Below are 20,017 nucleotides of genomic sequence, written 5' to 3' on the forward strand. Positions count from 1 at the left end.
GCTCTCAAGTGACGCGGAGGGGGGGGGGAGGGGGGGGGAAGGGGGGGGATGGCGTACCGTCGCGAGTTGTTTCCTTTATTTCTTCTTGCGCGTAGCGTTGAGTTGAAGGTTGGGAAGAGAGGCATGAATTTCCATCGCTGATATGTTCGGCGCTAATGAAACTAGCTTAAGTACAGTTACCTTTCGGAGAGAACCGAGTGCATACCTATTGCTCTTGCGCGTTTTCTAGTTTTTGATGCGCATTTGCTTTTTTTTTATGGCTATTGCTTTTATTCCTGCCCCAACGATCAAATCTGCCTTTGAAAGAGTTTTTGCTGATTCCCTCTACTTGGCGTACATGTCTCTACTTTGTTGAAAACGCAGTAGCTTCGGCTGCTCAGCATCTGCAGATTTAAGAAAGGCATTTTTTTTGTGTGTGTCTTCCCTAGCAGCACGCTATTAGCGACCCGTTTTGAAGCCATCTGTCCTTGAATGCAGATTTTATTCAGATTAATAACGCGTGGTGTTTTGAAGCCATGTGCCCTTGAATGCAGCTTTCATTCAGCATAATAATGCATGGTGTAGACGAAACCGAATATTCATGCAACGTCGCAATGTTTACGTGAGTACAGATCTAAGTTAACCGATACAAGCCTTAGGCTTTCACTAGTTATAGCACTGAACTTCACTTCTTTCCTTTGCTATAGGGGCGAGGGGGAGGGGGGTTGGTTTAAGGTACGCGCCCATAACAGGGTTCCAGAAAAAAAGCATCTGATCTTTTCTCCTTTGACCGTGCGATGTATTTGCTTGGGGTATGCTGTTTGGACGCATCAGCTAAACTTGTTACATTTATTTGACCACATCCTTCATTCATGATAACATATCTTTTTTATGCCCGAGGTAATTATTATAGTGAAAAGGGGGGTCCCATTTCATGGCTTTTTACCTCGCACGTGCGCAGCACATTTCAGTTCTTTCAAGGAAGCCTGCCGCTATTTTTAAATATAGGTTTTTGAGGCCGGAACGCGGTTTCTGGTGCAGGATATTACCATTGGACGACAGGAGCAAAGAGGTGAACCTTTTGAATGAGTAAGCAGGCTAACTATATTCAGATAACTTGCTTCATAAGAACAGCGATCTGGCCTTTTCGTTGTAATTAGACATTTCCATCCTCCCAATTGTACTAGCAATATCAATACCTTAAATTTTGAAAACACCATTACCGTGGCCGCTACGGCTAAGCCAATTCTGGCCGTCCAGCGCAAAAAGACGCCTTCAAAAAAAGAAGAAAAAAAAGCTTTAGGCGACGCCCGCACCACCAGTGACGTAAAATCCACGTGACCTCTACCGCGCCCGCTGCGATGCTCGCCACTACGCGCTACTAACAGCCCACATGGGAGGAAAAGGCTATCTATTTATATATTGTCACAAACCATTCAACTTTGTACTCATTCTTTTTTCAATAGCCGCCGGGATGCGGCTTTATCACTCCGATTGTGGCACGCGTATCAATTTTGTGTTCTTTGTTTGATTATGTTCGATGTCGCGAGACGCAGCTTTATCAGTTTCTTTGTCGCTCAAGATGCTCCGAGCTGTTTCTTGAAGATTCCCGCCACTCGCGTAAATACCTTCAATGCTCTAGGTTCTGCTAGTCATCGTTTGCGGTTTTATTTCGATCTTTCTTTGCAGCGTTTAAGTCGAGCGCTGACGCATGAAACCGGTATTTCTAATTCGCCGATCGAAAAGTACGTTTGTTGCGATCGCCGCCGCTGAATCGCTTAGTTCTTTTGCAGGCGCAAGTCAGGACAATAAAGAGTTAACTTCAGTGCTATCACGCCTGTGTCCTGTTTTGGTGCCTACGGCCTTGGCATCACAACCTGACAATATGTTTAAGTGCCTCGAGCTAGAAGACACGAGATGGCAAAAACTTGTCATGACACAACGCTGACGTTAATCGAATTGCAAGAATTCTTTACATATACTTAGCGGATAGTAATAATCAGCTACAAGTCAATAATTGCAATCAGACTCCGAATAGAAGTAGCTAAAATAAATATTGGGAGTTATTTAGCAACACACTCAGCATTACTCATCCATTTTCTGACCTGTGACGAGACTTGAAAAACTGTGTAGTGGAAGCCGCTTGCCTGAAACGCTTGGTAAATATTTGCATCGCAAGAATGTTTGCACCAGTAGAGTTGTAAAAATTAGGAAACGCATCAATAAGGCGCAAGCGACAATGTGTAAATTAATTAAATTCAGCGTCGCGTGACTGACAGTGAGGAGGAGCTAACTGGTGAGCTAAGTAGTGAACAGGAGTTTTGGCTCAAACTTGTATCGTATGGATGAAGTTTCGTTATGCGAAAGTGCGCTAAACATTTTACTTCCCAACTCTATTGTGTGCACCGGATGAAGACGCTCAGGAAGAAGTCGACTGAAACGAAAAAATGCCCTAGACAATGACAGGATGGTACCTTTACACAGGAATCCACTGCAGACTCCGGCTTCAAACTATTGAAGTGCCAGAAATTGCTTTCGTTCTGCTCTCAGCTGCATACACTTGTCCCCCTCACTCGCATCGCGAGTGATGGCGGAGGCAAAGTGAAATAGCCGTTAATGTACAGTACCTAAATGGTGACCACGGACGAAGAGGGCGACCACATGCCATTTATTTTCACTCAGGAACTTGAGTACCGAAGACGTCATTGTTTGGCATAATAAAGTATACATAGCTCTTACAAAATAATTGAACATGCGAATCATGTACTAGAGAAATAACCGCATAAAATCAGCTACAAATATGGACAGGCATTTCCACGTTCTTAAAGAAGATCAATAATAGAAGAGTGTCTTCAGCTTTCCCGCCAGCATGCAGATGCTTGGCAGGTAGCAAAAACGTGCACACCAAATAGTCTTAGCAGGCGAAGCAGGCAGTGTGCGGCCTATACTCGGATACGCTATGAGTGATTCCAGAAAGACACACGAACAAGAACAGGTTGCGGGCAATAGCGAGCAGTACCCACCTGTGTTGTTAATTCCCATGGGCCGGATCCTGCAGTCATAACGACCTTGGCCAATGATGCTGTCCAATATCCGCTTTTCTATAGCGCGGAAATTTGCCTTGCCCCTGTGGAAAGGAAAGAGAGTTGCAGAGGGATAATGAATAAACGCTTGGCGAAGACTAGAAAATATATTCTTTTTTTTTTTTTTGACCACACACTATAGTAATACCCCACAGCGAGTATATTCAGGCCGCATAAAAAATGGTCTCCATGACGTTACAAATCGGCGAAACTAAGGTTTTGCTTGTATATATGATATTCATACGAGGTCACACGCTATGAACCAAAATTTAACCTTAGAAGTTTGAAAAATCAATTTGCGTCTCTCGTGCCTGGCTACACAAGCCAACCCGCTAAACCACCACGCCACACACATTGCAACTTCTTGTTAATACGCTGGTTTGAGATTTCAAAATCTACTCACCCCTAATGAAATGCGCAAATACTTGAATTTCGGGGCATCACACAAACTGATACAAGCCTTCATTTTAGAGCTGTCTCTCATTATTAGTATGTTTAATGACAGTCAATTTGTGTAGCAGCTTATTCGTCATACGCAGCTGTTTTTACGCGCGCAACATGTAAGGCACTTTCGGCGGAAAGTCAGTTCTTTGATGTAAGGCGCATATTCGGCTTCTAAAAGCTCAAGTCCATTCTACATCGTGCAGTCAGAAAGGCTCACGCCACATTTTCAGACCAGAGCACAGCCGTTGTGTAAATTTCCTTCCCTCAAAAGCAACTCCACCTTTTCTTTAACCTTCCCAGATTTTAATTAAACTTTCCCGGTAATTCTCCTGAGTTGTACGGCTACTTGTAAGACATTTCGCAGAGCTGCAATGTTTTGTGACAGCACAGTATAATTTAAAACTTATCAACTCGTGGCATCAATTCCAATTGTTGAAGAAAATTCCGCCTAGACGTGCAAATCACAAGAAAGAACGAAGGCGGGACACGGCATTAACGTACAAATGAAATTTATAGAACCCAGGAGGCCGCAATGTAATGTGAGCCTCAACTGAAGGAAGGATGAAACGGAGGAGAGAGGTGGACAAAGACAACCAACTAGGTACGCCGATGCAAGCAAGTAAAAAAAAAAAAAAAGCACCAACGAAAAACATCGGTTGTTTGACCGCAGCATCCCAAAATTGGATTTCAGAGACTGAAAGAGATAGAGACGGAGCACTGATACAATTACTGCCAAACTTCTTTATTTCAAACGCCTTCAGACTAACATGGGCCGTTTTAGTTGTCCTCTTTCCGAGAATTTTCTTCTCAATTAACAGCGCCTCGCGTCCCATGCAATTCATTACGTGCGAAAGAAAATGTACGGAGTTATCCTTTAATTGTAACAAATTTCGGGCATGGTCGCCCAAATGCTCGTTGCTGCAGCGGCCAGTTTGGCCGACAAAAATTTTTTTCGTTGCAGATTCCTGGGCACAACTTTCCCAGCTTGCTAAGAACAACAACAATAACAACAAAAAGAAACGTTTCAAGTCATGGCTGCTGGCCATTTTCCACAAGTTGGGCGAGAGATCCTTTCTAGCATTTTTTTTTTTGTTTTTCATGCTTGACTTCTTGTTTGAAGGAGGCTCTCGCAAACAGCAATCATAGTAGAGTAGGTGAAGCCAGCCGCCGAAAGCCGAGTCACTTGATTTCGGAAGCTAGACTGCAGCTGATGCAGGCACTATTTTCTGAGAGAAGACTGTAACAATTAGTGCGACGATATAACTCTTTTTACGTTCTCGAAGTGCACGAACTATAAGGTAAAACATTTCTTTTGCACACTGGAAATCGAGGGGATTTCTACGAGCAACCTTAAGCGTGTGACCTAACTGGATGCACGATCCCCTATTTTCGCTGCAGGGGAATAGTTCGAGCTTGAGGGTCAATTAATACAGAAATAAAAGTTAGGACAATTCACCAGACTTCTTCAACAGCTGCAGAGCTCACCGCTCTTCGTGTCGCAATTAGGCATATCAGTCAGCAGAGCCCCCAGCGGTGGTCTATTTTCACAAACTCAAAAGCAGCCCTGCAAGCATTAAAAGCGGCTCTTCGCCGTGGAGCTCATGAACAACTCGTTGCGGAAATACGATAAATTCATCACTGTGCAATTAATGGAGGACATGACATCATCTTCCAGTGGCTTCCAGGACACAGCGGCATAGCGGGCAATCTCTGGGCGGACGAAGTCGCACGAACAGCCCACCAAGACGGCGATTGTGTGTTGATTCCCTTTTCCTGGGCAGACGCAGCGGGCAGGCTTCGCGCACTTGCGCGGGAACACACAATCTCCTTGTGGAATTCTGGCTAGTTTGCGAACTGCAGCTTAAAATCCCTGGACCCTGACCTGAAGCTCCGCCTTCCACCTGGCCTACCCCGACGCGAAGAAACTTTGCTGTGCCGCCTGTGGGTTGGTGTAGCATTCACAAACTCGTATTCTTTTATGATAGGCATGGCAAAGAGCCCTACATGTACAAACTGTGGATGCGACGAGTCTATAGGCCACATTCTTTGTGAGTGCCCGATATACAGTGAGGAAAGGAAGTGTCTGTGCCGTTCGCTGGAGCATTTAGATGGACGCCCATTGAGTGAAACTAAGATTTTAGGTCCCTGGCCACGGCGATCGTCTGCGGCGAAGGCCTCCCAGGCACTGCACCGCTTTATGAGAAGCACAGGCCTAATCGAAAGACTATGAGTTTACTATGACATGACTGTAACGTGATGTGATGTGGCGTGTCTGTTATGTGACTGTACTAACTTCACCCATCCCTCTCTCACAACTTTTATATCCACTCATCCCCTTCCCCCAGTGCAGGGTAGCAAACCGGTTGCTTTTACTGGTTAACCTCCCTGACTTTCCTTCTCATCTTCCTCCTCCTCCTAGTTCGAGCTTGATTTTGGTCATTCCAGGCACACAATGGCCCCAACTGTCACAATGACCAGTTCAGCTAATTAGCACGCCCACGATTTTATTTGCGGCCGCACCCGTGGCATCATAGTTTGGTGTGTCGCGATGGCGTATTGCCATTCCCTGAAAACTGCAGCAACGGAAGTGCCGGGTTGCGTTACTAAAAAATAAAACACACAAAAAAAGGAAGTCAGTAAAGCTATGTTTTTTAGTATACATTGCAGTGCATAAACTAAAATGCATACAAATAGAATAGTTTGCATGATTAAGATTGCTCGCAGTAATCCTCTGATCATGCGAGTTGCGTCCGTCCCGCAATCTTGAGTATGTTTAATGAAAACGAAAAGAGCGCATTTAAAGGCCGCGCATGTCCCTGCACTTCTGTGGAGCAATGGATCCACACCCCACCACGTTCCTGATTGCAAGATATGTGTTCGATTCCTGTACGTTCTGGTTTCTTTTTTTTTTTTAATCGCAACATTTAAATAAATTACTACCACATTTCCTGGGGTACGTTCCCCTTTAAGTTGCATAATACCAAGTTTTTGTTCCTAAGAGTAGCAAAACCAGCCGCGAACGCAGCCAGGATGTGACGGTATGGTAACGGTCACACTGTACAATTACCTTCACCGTAATCAATTCCTGTCTTCAATGAGTGTATGTCACCTTTAGGTTGCGTTCAGAGGCGCTCTCAGCAACAATCGCCTTTTAACATGCTTTAAACTCTTTTTACGGATTTACGCCACGCCGATTTTTCACGTTGGCTTATTCAACGTCGGAAAGATGGCGCGACGGACGGCACTGATGCATTACGCTCTTTAAAGTAAGTAATTTTAGCCCATAAAGCTATTTTATTAATATTGCACTTCAGTTTCCGTACTGCGCGTCATGCTGGAAAAAAATGTAAGGTTGCGTTTAATTTTTGAGTGACGTACTCGGAACTTCTGCTGCTGCAGTTTTCAGGGAACGGCAATACGCGTCGATGTCATAGGATCATCGTTTTTGCCCTCCTAATATACTTTTTCTTGGCATTTTGAAAGTTATTTATGTACCTGATAGAGCAGATCTCAAAAAATGTGATGCAGTTACCAACTCGACATGTTAAAACAAATATACCCTCAGTAGTTGCCCTTCAAGCCCACCATTTGCTGAAAATATAGCAATCTTAAAATTTGGATATCTTTGATATTCGTTAATAGCCCGATCGATTTCATTGAAGAATAAAGTATTCCAACCTTGAAATTCAGTTGCCCTGTCTTTCTGAAGCTTTCGGCAACATGTCCCTGAAATCCTATTAGCTGATCCCGCCATCTTCACACCTGACTCTATCCACGTTCTTTTGTTTTGTTTCATTAATAACAGTTCTGTAGTCTATATACCGCGCATTGTATATTGTGTTTACATTTGCGTAAACAGCATTGCCTGGGGTTATTAAGGAGCTGTTGTCTCCATATATGGCACTCAGGGCTGGGCAGTAAGCCAATCATTGGGGCGTCAAGGCATATAACAGGGCCTCCATAGACTGAGATTATGCAAGGCTGTGATGTGTTTAATCAACCCAAACTACTGTTAATAACTAATGTTCGTGATGTTGTAATAAATAGCTCTTTATTCATATCATTTGTATCGGAAAAAAAAGTTATGTGCGCTTCTGGAATCAGATACAGTGAATTAAAACTTAAAGGGAAGCTGACACGGTTTTGAAATTGCATGAAATTCAGTTGTTGGAGAGAAGGGGCTTTATTAATCATTCGTGCTAATTGTTTCTGAATTCTGCTGATAAGGAAAGCTGAAATCACGTGCTAAAAAAGCACCGCGGGCAGGTCCTCTTCGCTGCCGGGAGCAGCGAGGGGGGGGGCACCGAAACTGGGGAACAGACGAGTGTGACGTCAGCCTCGGAATGCCGGCTGGACGCGCGATATGCACGCTTCATGGAGGGCACGCTTGCTCCGCTCCATTCCGCTATTTGGTGATCGACAGATCAGCACAGTCTGCTACAGCTGCCGCTTGTTTTATTCTTTTCGGCCGCTCTGTGCTGAATGTTCCGCGTGTTCGAAGGCACCACGAGGCCGACCAGTAGCTACGCAGCTATTGCGGAGTAGCGTGCCTCGCTCTTCCACACCTTCCGACCAATGCGCCCTCTTTTGCTGAGTTGTAGAATAAACGTCGTTCCAAGTTCGAAAAGTATTTTGCACGTGTCATTAAAACACAAACATTCTGCCTGAGCGTGTAATGCGACATGGGTCTAAGCATGACTTTCGATTGTGCGAAGATTGGTTGTCCAGGCAACATGGTACTTCATAGTTTTTCAGAAGATAATCGTTCAGGGCAGTGGGTCTCTAAATGAAAAGAAAAAGCAATTCTTGCCTTTGAAATTAGCTGTGTTGTGCAGTGAGGATTTTCTTGCCGATGAAGATGATCGAATCTTGGCAGTTATTGCTCCACTTGGGATTCGAAATAAATCAGCGCAACTGAAGTTCGGTGCCGTTATACATTGTTCTTTCACCTAATAAGGTTTATACTCTTGTTGCACGGCTGACGTCAACATTGTTACGCTTAACCGAGGTTACCGAACTTAAAACGCGATCGAGTCGCGGCTCACTGTTGTTATGCAGCTCGCCCAGTTATCGGCTACAGCAACAATTACCAATTATGTACAGCAAATGAAATGCATTACGGGGTGATCGGTAGAACGAAGCTGCATTTGCAATAGTCATTTATAACGTAGTGTCTGGATTGCCGTGCTGCTCGCGCGGCAACATCACGCTCAAGCATCGTCTGAAGGCAGCACTTGATGCCACCACAAGACGCGCCGGCCGCGCCTCCCGCAAGCCGTACGTGAATTCCTTGCGCTAGCGTCAGAAAGGCGTACTAAGGTTTATTTTTATCTTAAATATTAAGCGCACAGATAAGTTAATGTGAAAAAATTAGCTACTGGTGAGGATCTCGCTGACCAATACCGAGATGCTGGCAGGAGTGATAACTCCGATACAAGCCAGTTCCTCTTAGCAGCTGTGTAGCAGAAGACGCCGGTGCGTCGCGGCTCCTCCGACCTCCTTGTATACATTAGCTCCCTTGTTAGAGCGGCGCAGTAATTAATCATATCTTCATTTCAATGCAAGACAAGATGATTGACAGTAGGCCGCGTTTACTGCTTCGCTGCTCAGTCCCAAAGTGTCGTCTGCCATGCCGTCGATGCGAAACAATAGCGACCACCAAGCTGTAGTACCCGGCCTGAGCGACCGTCTGCCCCGTTCGTTGTCGGCATCGTTGCCGCGAGCTCGCAGCATCCGGCACTGCAGGAGTCACGAACTTGTCCGATTTCATGCTGCGGCTTGAAATTGATCATTTTAGGCGTTGCGTTGAATAACACACCCCTCAAACTAAGCTTCAAGGACGGGACGGGCTGGGCTGCAGTACGCGAGTGCTCGTTTCTGCGCCATTGGACGGTATACTCGAAGGTTGTGTGAAGGTGCTGTGGACGATGATTGCATCCTATACAATGCCTACTTACTTTTTTCCTATTTAAACGGGATTTAATGTGTAAAGGGTAGTTGTTAAAGCGGGCCTGTTTGTGCACATTTTACACTCGCGTACCTAGTTCCGACTCACGCAAATGTGATGACTTCGTTTTCGCTGCCGACGATACTCCACAGCATGTTCGTAACGCCGTTTGTTTTTTACGGAGCTACTATTTTCTCGAACATTTTTAGTAAAAAAACATAATCGGCTGTTCGCATTCATGTTCGCCATTTTTAAGCATGCTAGCCGTGTGCTGCGGACAAAAGAGTATGAAAAATATAAAATGCCACACAGAACTCTTTTTTTTTTTTTTTGCTAGAAGTGTTTCAGCTTCCCTTTAATTCCAGAACTGCGCATATATCACTAATATTGTCAGACGTTTTTTCATTTCCTGTCTATTTTCAAGGTGGCCATAATATTATCCATCGCCTTAAAACGCGCTGGACATATTTGGTCCACTGTTTAATGGAGATCAGGATTCCGCATCAGAAATTCCATTTGGCGTAATGCAAATCTGGGCTACGTTTATGGGGACGTCGCAGCATCTGCGGAGAGACAAAATAAGCTCTGCGATGGACGTATACGGAAATGATGAAACGTGCATGACTAATCTGGTGTATTTTTATTTTAGTGGATTGTCTCAGAACAATTTGTTTTCTGGACGTTGCGAAAAAGCCAAGACTCTGGAAGAGCTATAAATAGACAGAATGAGGTGCCAAACTGCGGTTCCAGACTCTTGATTATGAAAAACTTCTTCACCGCATCTTCCTGTTACTTCCTGAAACCGGTGCACTGGTCTGAGAAGCCTTCTTTGGCATTTTATACTTCTTGATCTAGACATTTCACTGCTTCGCCTTTTGTGTATGCGTGAATCTGAAATGAATAGCCCAATCAGTGCCAGGCGTGGAGCTCCGGTTCTTAACATGTCCAATATCAAGTCGACCGTCAGCTCTAAGTCTGCATTTACAAGTAAATGTTCATTTCGGGCCGGTGAATGCATCCTTTTTACTATTGTCTTTGAATGCGATATTAGTGTTTATTTGCCATGCACCCATATAGCTCATTCAATCATGCAAGAGCATATAAATAAGAATATAATTTGATTGCGCAGTCCTGTGTGGGACTAACGTCGTAAAATATTGTTGGGATTCCAACTGCCCCGTTTATTACTGTCAGTAACATTAAGTCAGGTCTCCTCCTCCTTTATGCAATAATCTACTTTTGCTTAATGTCCGGTAATACAGTTTCATGGGAAACCTGCAAGCTCTCGACAACCTCTCGACATCGAAGGAATAAACTTCAGCGTAAATGCTCGCTGGCAGCTACATATGAGTCGCATAAAATGGGATGCCTGCAGCTACTTGCCAGCGCAGTTAAGATAGACTGACAGGCTTGGACTGTTAGGTTGAGGTTTACTCCGTCATGCTAGCTGCTGTCAAGGCGCAAAAACACTGTACCAGAGCTTATCAACAGGAAATCGTTGTCCACCGCGATAATTAAGCATTACTCTGATTTCATGTACCGTGGAATGCATCGGTAGTACTTTCAGAGTGGTCCCGCTTGTGGGAGCTAGCAAAAGCCAGGTAATATGAGGTCTGTTTATCAGAATTGTACGACATGTGCCCGGTGAACTAAAAGAAAAGTGCTGTATTTTGATATACTTGCATGTCACTAACAGAAAGAATGGGCTACGCTTACGTTATCTTCCGAAAGTCGCTATTCTCGGGAAGAATAAAAGCATTCGTTTCATTTTTCACGCCTTCCTTAATCCTTTCCTTCACGGCATGGTGCAAAAGTTGTCACGGCGAGTTTTTTCATAACCGTGTATATGGTGTGAGGTTAGAACTTAACGCGAGACTGAGGATGTTCTGCCAACAGCCCTTAAGCCTTCCTCTGCCGCAAAGACAGATGCTGTCAGGCCAACAACGTGCATGACATTAGGAGGATTAAAGGGAAATCAGCGCCATTCATCTGGCATTACATGTATTACTATTATTGAAACTATATCAAGAGGGGCGGGGGGGAGGGGGGGGGGGGGCTGCTTTATGAGAAGCTTGATATGCTCACACCCCCTGGTACATAGGAAAAATGACAGACACTGCGAAAACGGTACATAAATATTGATAGCAATATCTATTGGCATGTTGAAAGCATTATGTCCACATCATATTAATTACCATGTGTGGAAACATCTACAAGGAGAAAAAAGAGTGACCTCCTCTTTCACCGTTTTACCAAACATCAACAAAAAAGGAAATATTAATAATAATAATAATAATAAGAAGAAGAAGGACTGTAGCATATCTTGTATTTTGACTACTTGAAAATAACTCTGCGCGCTTCATTTTTTACATATCCTAGTAAAATCGCAGCTGTAATTCAGCATCATGGCTCTGGAAATCCATACTATTTTCACATCCTAAATACTGCAGGACAGTATCTCGACGCTGCTCACTTATTAAGACTATAGTAATTCCATAATCAATTGTCAAATTAGCACTCGTGCATTTCATGTCTCGACGCGCATCTATAATGCTCACAAATTTTACTCTGTAAGTGCAGTTCCTTCATTTATTATTCCATCCCACGAACGTTACCTGCCCGGCATTGCTTTCCACAAGACATCTTGTCTGAGCCTGTTTTTACTAAGGCGATAGCCTTTAATGGCTATCGTGGGAGGAGGTAGCTGGCAGCTGACATGGCCGAACACTAACTGGACGTAGGGCTTCCTGACATTACGTTTGGCAAGAGCTGCCAACTCGGGCCTCTCCTTTTGTATTCTAGTTCACTGTTACATGCAAACACCACCAGAACGCACTCAGCTTAGCTTGAGCGCCATCTTTTCCACTACGACACACCAGCACGTCGTCGTCGTCTCGATACTGCGCTCCGTAACAGTATGGAAGGGTGATATCAGAATCAGCCGGCCAAGAACCTTGCATTCACGTTATCCCTAGGCCACGCAGGCAAGTTCATACGGCTTGGTTAAAACAGGGCTTTATATGTTGGCTGGTTGCTTACGCTATCGCGTCATCGCGAAGGTGGGAGTGAAAATTGAGGAGTGGAGGGCTTCGGACCACCGCGCGCCTCGTCGCAGTTCAGGGATCCAAAGTGCCCCCTTGAATTTATTTTATTCGAACCTCAGTGTCACCCTTTCTGTACTACCATGTTCTAGCTTACTCTCATAATCCTGCTTGGATTATTTGATCTCCCCCTTTTTATGTTTTCGTATTCGCTGCGGTTACCCCCTATGATGTCACAGACTGGAAATAAATTAATTTGCATGAAATCGAAGACTAATAAGCGGCGGGGGATCTTTTATGGCTAATTCAACTGAAACGTTGAATTGTTGCTTAAACCGAACAATTCTTTTATACATCTAAACATAAACACACAATTTACATACGATGGGGATTTCGAAGCGGTTGACGGCTTGTTTCTACAGGGGCTTCGTTTCACCCAGTGGTGATAAAAACTTCACTGAGCGGGACAGTCAGTAGCGCTTGGCAATGCTTTAGACCACTGTCATACTGATTACAAGGAAAAGTGCTTAACGTCGAAGCCGTTGCACGTGCACTGGTCCCTTGAAGACGGCCAGGCCGCAACGCATTATATACGCGATATTTACGACTTGCCAGCTGTGGAAGGTTAGCGTATGAGCACACAATCGGCGCCGGAACTCTGCTGCATGCCGCGCGTGTTTGGCTTGGTAAACCTTCGTCAAAATCCCTCCCTCTGTGAAAGCAAACCAGTGATAGGGAAGCTTATAGACGGTGTTGATGATCAAAGCAACGAATGTTAAGAATTTCATCTTGGCTGTTTGCACTTCATCGCGACGTTCGTCCCTTAGCGCCGCGGTCAGCATATAGGTCTAATGATTGGCCACATTTAACACTTGACTTACTGCCACTATACGATCTTCAACCTCCATTCTCACTACATAAGAGTCTTGTTGCTGGCTTTTATACAACCGGTCTTTGCCTTGGGGCGGCATGAGCACTTAAGTGCTCTACGTTTGCATGCCTCTCATTCAGTACTGTCACAGATTAACACGAGTGTATTTATTTATTTATTTATTTGTTTGTTTGTTTGTTTGTTTGTTTGTTTGTTTGTTTGTTTGTTTGTTTGTTTGTGCACATTCAGGGCCGAAGTCATTAGAGAGCAAGAGTGGTTATAGGCATAAAGGGATGAAGAAAAAAAGAATTAGGGCTGATAATAAAAAAAGGTTACAGAATTGCCTGCTCATACAATGCTAGTTTTGGCACTTTTGAAACACAGGTTTAAGAAAAGGTGCAACAAGGGAAACAAAAAGAAATTCGGCTGGTAATATCAAACAGTTATAGACGTGTCTACTCATATAGTGTTAGCCATGGCGTTCTTGAAGATATGGTAATCTTTAATCGTTGCGGTCGGTGCGAGAAGCCGATTTCACTCTGCTGCTGTACGACGTAGGGCTAGGTAAATTAAGAATGGCAGATAGTATACATATCATACAATAGTGCGTGAAGAGAGTAAAATGTTCTCTACGCACTCCCTTTAGCAGAGAGAATATGCTGACCAACACCCGGGATAGATTTACGTCACCAAACTAAAATATGCTTCTACTCGCAATGCAGCTATATATTATTATCTCTAAACGCAGTCTCCTTATGAAATTTGCAATCGAGTGAGGCTTTAAGTGGTACCGGACGTGGTGCAGTTAGTACAATGTAAGGAGACGAAAACATTAATTAAAATTTCGGCAACTGCCAGAGCTTCGGATGTTTCTAAGAGGGGCCGTTGTACCCGACAAATGTATAATCAGGGAAGGATATATATATCCTAAAGGTTAACGCAACACTGAAGGGCACAGCGAGCTCATAATTGAGATTGTGTCAGAGAATCGCTCACTCTGTTTATTTATTTATTTATTTCACCCTGAGGGTAAATATACGCAATTCAGAGGGGAGGGGCAAACATTTGCAACAATAAGAGTAAACAATGAAAACAGTAAGCGAAATAACGTTTAACCTGCAAAAAATACGAAGTCAAAGAAACTGAAAGAAACTGAAAGAAACGAAATCAATGAGGGGCAATAGGCTGCAAAGAACGAAATCAATAAAAAATCAGACAACGCATAAACGAAAATAAGATTGGGGGGTAGACACTAGCAGAACACTTTAGTTATCGCGCTTTTGAAATGCTCTGTGTCTGTTGTGGATGCGCAGGTGGAAGGAAGGTAATTCCAGTCGTTGGCTGTCTTAATAAAATAGAGTGTAGTCGTGTTGATGTTTGGCATTGTGGTATGCTGACCTTATGCGTGTAATCGCGACGAGATGAAATGAAATGGGATGGCTGGATCCAGACAGCGCAAAGAGCCGGGTTGTGGCAGTACATTTTACGAAATAAACATAAGCGAGATATATTTCTTCACGTTGATAGTTGTTATATGTTTAAAACTGATTTCATTTGTGTTACACTGGCCGGTCTGAGGTAGTTGTTGAAAATAAAGCGAAGTGAACGATTTTTCACAGCTACGAGCTTATCGATTAGTGTGGTGTGGTATGGGTCCCAAACTGAGGACGCATATTCCAACTTCGAATGGACATAGGTTTTGCGCAAAAGTAGTTTTAAGGATGATGCACAGCAAGGTTACATTTGTGTACTCTGTTTTGCAGCAATGCATGTTTGCAGTGAAAATACGATTAATTTTGTGGACATGTCCCCAGATGTCACCAGTATGTACCCCCCTTAAAACGCAGTTGGCACGAAGCATTTTGCAAACGAAGAGAACAGAAACATTTAAGGGGCAGCCAAACTTTATATATTTTTCGTTTTGTAAATTCAGCATGCCAAAGGACAAAGAACACCGGCGTCATAATTCATCTAAGGAAAACGTTCTACAGTGGGAGTGAATTACTATTAAAACGTTATTATTTGAACCTTTAATAAACATTTTTCACCATAGGCGCTGTTCGAGCTGAATTGAAAACGTCGGTATTGTGATTTGTTTTTTGATAAAAATATAAAGCAAAACACAGCCAACAAAATACAATGTAGTTCAGATGCTCGGACTTTGCCTCCACATTACCCAAATGCGACTATAGTTTCTTCGCCAGGAGCCGGTAGAAACACGGTCTCTGTAGCTTAGATTGATCAGCTCCAGAACGACGGTGATCGCCTACCATGTGAAGTGACTGTGAGCATAAATCATTACGAAATCTACATGTTTTCTTTATCCAGGGGCATTTACATAACAATAGCGTCAAAGTGATAATAACTACATGCGGGTGCATTCCTGACAAGAAAGAGCTGTTGCAACAAGCAAACCGCAACAAGATCATAATCTGAATGTTCTACCAATTCACTGAGCGATGATTATGCAGGTCCTTAGCAAAAAAATAGTGGCACCTCTTCTCATTTTCTGTTGAAGGCAGTATCAATTCAGTGCACAGAAAAAAAAAGGCAGAGAAAAACAACCTCGCGAACGAAGAAAGGGTGGCAACCATTGACGCCGACGTGGGCTCCGCCATCGGTGTCCGTAGCGTCCACTCTCTTTTCACCAATGCGTTTTTGGAATCGAAATTCTTTACTTACTTCATATTGTCGAGGGCATGAAAACTGACTAAAAGATGTCAACGAAAATACATCGTGATTCCGTAGCCATCATCATCATCCTCATCATCAGCCTGATTATACCCACTGCAGGGCGAAGGCCTCTCCCATATTTCTCCACTTAACCCGGTTCTGAGCTAGCTGCATCCACTTGACCCCTGCGAACTTCTTAATCTCATCCGCCCACCTAACTTTCTGCCGCCCCCTGCTACGCTTTCCTTCCCTTGGAATCCAGTTTGTTACCCTCAGCGACCATCGGTTATCCTCTCTTCGCACTACATGTCCTGCCCATGCCCATTTCTTCTTCTTAATTTCCACTAAAATGTCCGTAACCATACTGTGACACAAACGCTTTTTGCACCGTGTTCATGGTTGTGTCATGCCATTTTGCTTCCATTCAGCTTGCTCTGTTAGCCGAGCGGAAGGCTAGTTTGTGACAGGGATTCGAACCTATAACATTATATTACCAGCTGTATGCCGTTAATTGTAAGTTTTAGGTGGTCATCGAGAAGTCAGCCAGATACCGCCATGGTGGTTCTTTTTGTTAGGTTGCCCGACTACTGTACCGGAGTACGTTGGTTCGAACCCGGCCAGCGGCGGTTGCGTTTCGACCGAGGCGAAAAGGAGAGGCACGCTCCTAAACTACGACACACTGGAGGCCCAAAGGGTACTCGTAAAGCTGGCGCGAGACGGGGCCTTATCGTGCGGTGTCCCGGACTAAGGGTACCGACCATACAGCAGAGTCTTCAGACTCTCAAACTCTATTTTGACCATTAAATGTTTTCACCGCCGTCCTTCTCTTACGGCGGTGTTCAGGTTTCCACGGACAGTGTGTGACAAACGCTTCGCCTTTCCTTTGCTGTAAACCAATTCTCATCACCGCGTCTTCCATTTCTCCAAAACCTGAACTACTGCGCATTTCCGTTCCTGTAAGCCAATTTATTATTTATTAAATACCACTTTGCCAAACTCTATGTCAGTCTCTCGACAATTAAACGTCAAACAAAACCATTTCAAACCATATCAAACTGTCCTTAATCGGCCTAATTCAAGTTAACACAGATTAATCTTTTGTTTGCACGAATTGTGCTTCTGCTTGCTATCCGAACCAACTTGTCCAGTTGTCTAAGCTTAGCGATATACTCCAATCTAAAAATGTTGGCTGGGTGAGCAAGAGAATCAAGCATAACCTTACTTTGAACAACGATATACTACTTTCAAGAACAACGAATACCCGGGAAGGTGGTCAGTGAAGCGGAGTTAACGCTGATATATGTTCTCTACAACAACACCCTTCTTATTTTTCTTCAAATAAGGCAGGTAAGTGATTAAGCTGGCAAGAAAACCACTTATTCTTCCCTTCTCAATGTGTGTATTCATCGGAAGATATCAATATTTCAGTCCTGTCGCTCGCTTAATATCCTCTACGGCTGATCAAACCCTGCGCTGGCTGTAGACGCCTGCCGACCTTTCGCTTCATGCTCTCATCAGTCATATCTGAAGAGCAGTTTTCACTTCCGGTCCGGCTAAGCTCGAAGGCCCGAGCCGTTGCATGCGCGCTCCCAATTCACTTCCCTTCGTTCTTTGCTTTTGTCTGTGGTGTGTTCTGCACAGATTCTTCGCCGCTTTCTTTCTGCCGGGCTTTTCCGATTCGTCAAGGCGAAAACAACAGCGTCGAACTGACAGCTTCGAGCGCTGTTTCGAGGGAGCGCTTTTGCAATCTCGGAGTGAAGCGTCTCGAACACGGGTACACCGCGCGCCGAGGACGCATAATACAGGGCCACTGCTTCGGGCTCACAATCGGCCAAATTTCGAAGGAAAGAAAAAGCACGGGAAAAGAAAGAAGGAGACAGGAAAAGAGAAATTGGAGCGAAGTCCGGCCCGGACGCCAGCGTCCGTCCACCACTGTTTGCCGCTAGAACGCGCGCGCTAGCTGCGCTACAGCGAGACAGAAACGTGCTAGAAAGCGCCGGAAGTCATCACCATTCGGCCGTCTCGACTTCCGGTGGCGCGTCAATCGCCGACACTGGATGGAACCCGTGAGCGAGCGAGTGACGCCGAGCACGACGAGCGCGCCATATCGAGCGTCCAGATGCACTCCATCATTCACGCGGCAGCGGAAGGCAGCGGCCCGAGCGGCCGCCAATGAAACCGCCCTTTTGTCGCCGGGCCTAATGTCTTGGAAGAACTCATTATCGTGATGCGGTAAGGAGGGCGCGTCGTTAGGGACGCTGCTCATTCTGCATGCGTGGCGCTCTCTGCTGGCCTCCACGTCTCTCCGTACAAAGCGGAGCAGCGGCAGACAGCGCCTCACCACAACGCGACCCGTGGACCCGTGTCTCAGAAACAGTTGGGTGCAGCGCCGGACAAGAGATTGCGCTTGTCGAAACAATCGGAAAAGACATAAGCATGCAAACGGGTGTCAAATGAAAATGGCGATAATGAACACGCAGTAGATGACAGCTCTAATCAGACGCAACTGCGAGCCGGGAAATATTTATTGTGCGAGTGAAAATGGTGTCTTGAGTACCCTTCTACCGCTTTCATTCTCTAGCTAGGAATTTTAATGTAAACAATACGTTGTCAGAAAATGGAGAAACCTCTTATCAACCTATCAAGCACGATGGAGGGATCAGCACGCCCACAAGGAGGTAAAACAGCCCATGCTCTTCGCTCCTGGATGACTGCCTGCCTACCTGTGGGCTTTTCTAAAGCGCTGTCACGACTCATGCAGTGGGTTATACTCGCGTTGCCATACCTAATTCTGAGTCTCCGAGTTACCTTCGCTTACACGCAGCCGTGTAATGTTCGAAGCATGAGCTCCAGAATTAGCTGCTGCCAGAGCGCAGGAGCTAGGGTAATTGTCTATGCACGTATAACATTCGTGAGCTGTGCATACAATTACGGAGCGCCGAGAATGGAGAGCTTCCGCCTTATCGCGTTTCCTTCCTCGGCGGTGCTTTGTCTCGCGTCCGGAACGTTAACAATGGCGGTCGGTTCGCTGATACGCCGAGGTTCAGGGTCGACGGAGAACTCACCGCGGGCAGTCGACGATGTACACGAGGGAAGGATGCCCTGTCGCTACTCGTTTTATAAACTAAACGTTCAATACTCACATGACCAGCCCCTTATTGATAGCTTAATTTCGTCAGAATTTGAGCAGTCGTTTTTTCGTAGTAACACGCATTGACGAAACGAAGACTTAATAGTGAAAAGCAATTGGTAAGAAGTGCGATGCAGTATGTCATTTGCTATAGTACCACGCTCGGTGTTTCCAGTCAAAGCCGCGCATCATTCTACGCTCCCGTGTACGGCACATGAAACAGCCTCGGGTGCTTCATCACCTACCAATTTGTGGGGGTGATATGGAGAAATTCGGTTCGAAGAGAGCATTAGCGCATTCGCGTGGGAATTTTTCGGGCCTACAGTTTCACAAAAGTGGACTGTGAAGAAACGCTTCGTGAGCTAATGTGGTATACGGCACACAGCCGGTGGCGGAGCTGGGGAAAACTGCATTGCACCGGCATCTAGCAACATAAGAGGACGAATATGGGCTGGTTGGTACATGTTGAAGAATCAACTAAAACAGTGCTAGGTAAGACGGGTCACGTGAATCATAGGCGTATGCACTGACTATAGCAACCAAATGGCTTATTGCTACAGATCACGTAGCATATAAAGGAGACATCAGGAGAAAAACACGAAAAGGAAAGTGTACAATCAGGTTACAATTTATGGTGCAACGTCACCCAAATTGTATTGTGTTTTTTGCGCTTTCCTCTTGTTTTTTTTTTCTAATGTGGCTTCCTTTATATGCTGCCTAACTTGTAGCATTGAACCATTTGGTTGCTATTCAGAGCGTGTGTATGTCCTTCACATGTCCAGTCTTGCCTCGCGCTATTTTACCCGGTTCTTCATCTAGCAACAGCTGTTTCGCATCGAAACAGTTGTG

The 20,017-nt window shown here is 44.8% G+C and overlaps 1 protein-coding gene across 1 annotated transcript in view; it reads right to left on the bottom strand.

The window, feature by feature from the left end:
* Positions 1–20,017, bottom strand: part of GluClalpha (glycine receptor alpha 1) — a 227,086-nt gene that overhangs the window by 76,665 nt on the left and 130,404 nt on the right. Inside the window, exon 4 of the mRNA XM_084607478.1 lies at positions 3,003–3,106. Coding sequence (XP_084463604.1) covers positions 3,003–3,106 — 104 coding nt within the window. The remainder of the gene's footprint in view (positions 1–3,002; positions 3,107–20,017) is intronic.

Source organism: Amblyomma maculatum, chromosome 6, assembly GCF_055883805.1.
Source record: "Amblyomma maculatum isolate TAMU_Amacu chromosome 6, ASM5588380v1, whole genome shotgun sequence".
In the NCBI taxonomy this organism is placed as follows: domain Eukaryota; kingdom Metazoa; phylum Arthropoda; class Arachnida; order Ixodida; family Ixodidae; genus Amblyomma; species Amblyomma maculatum.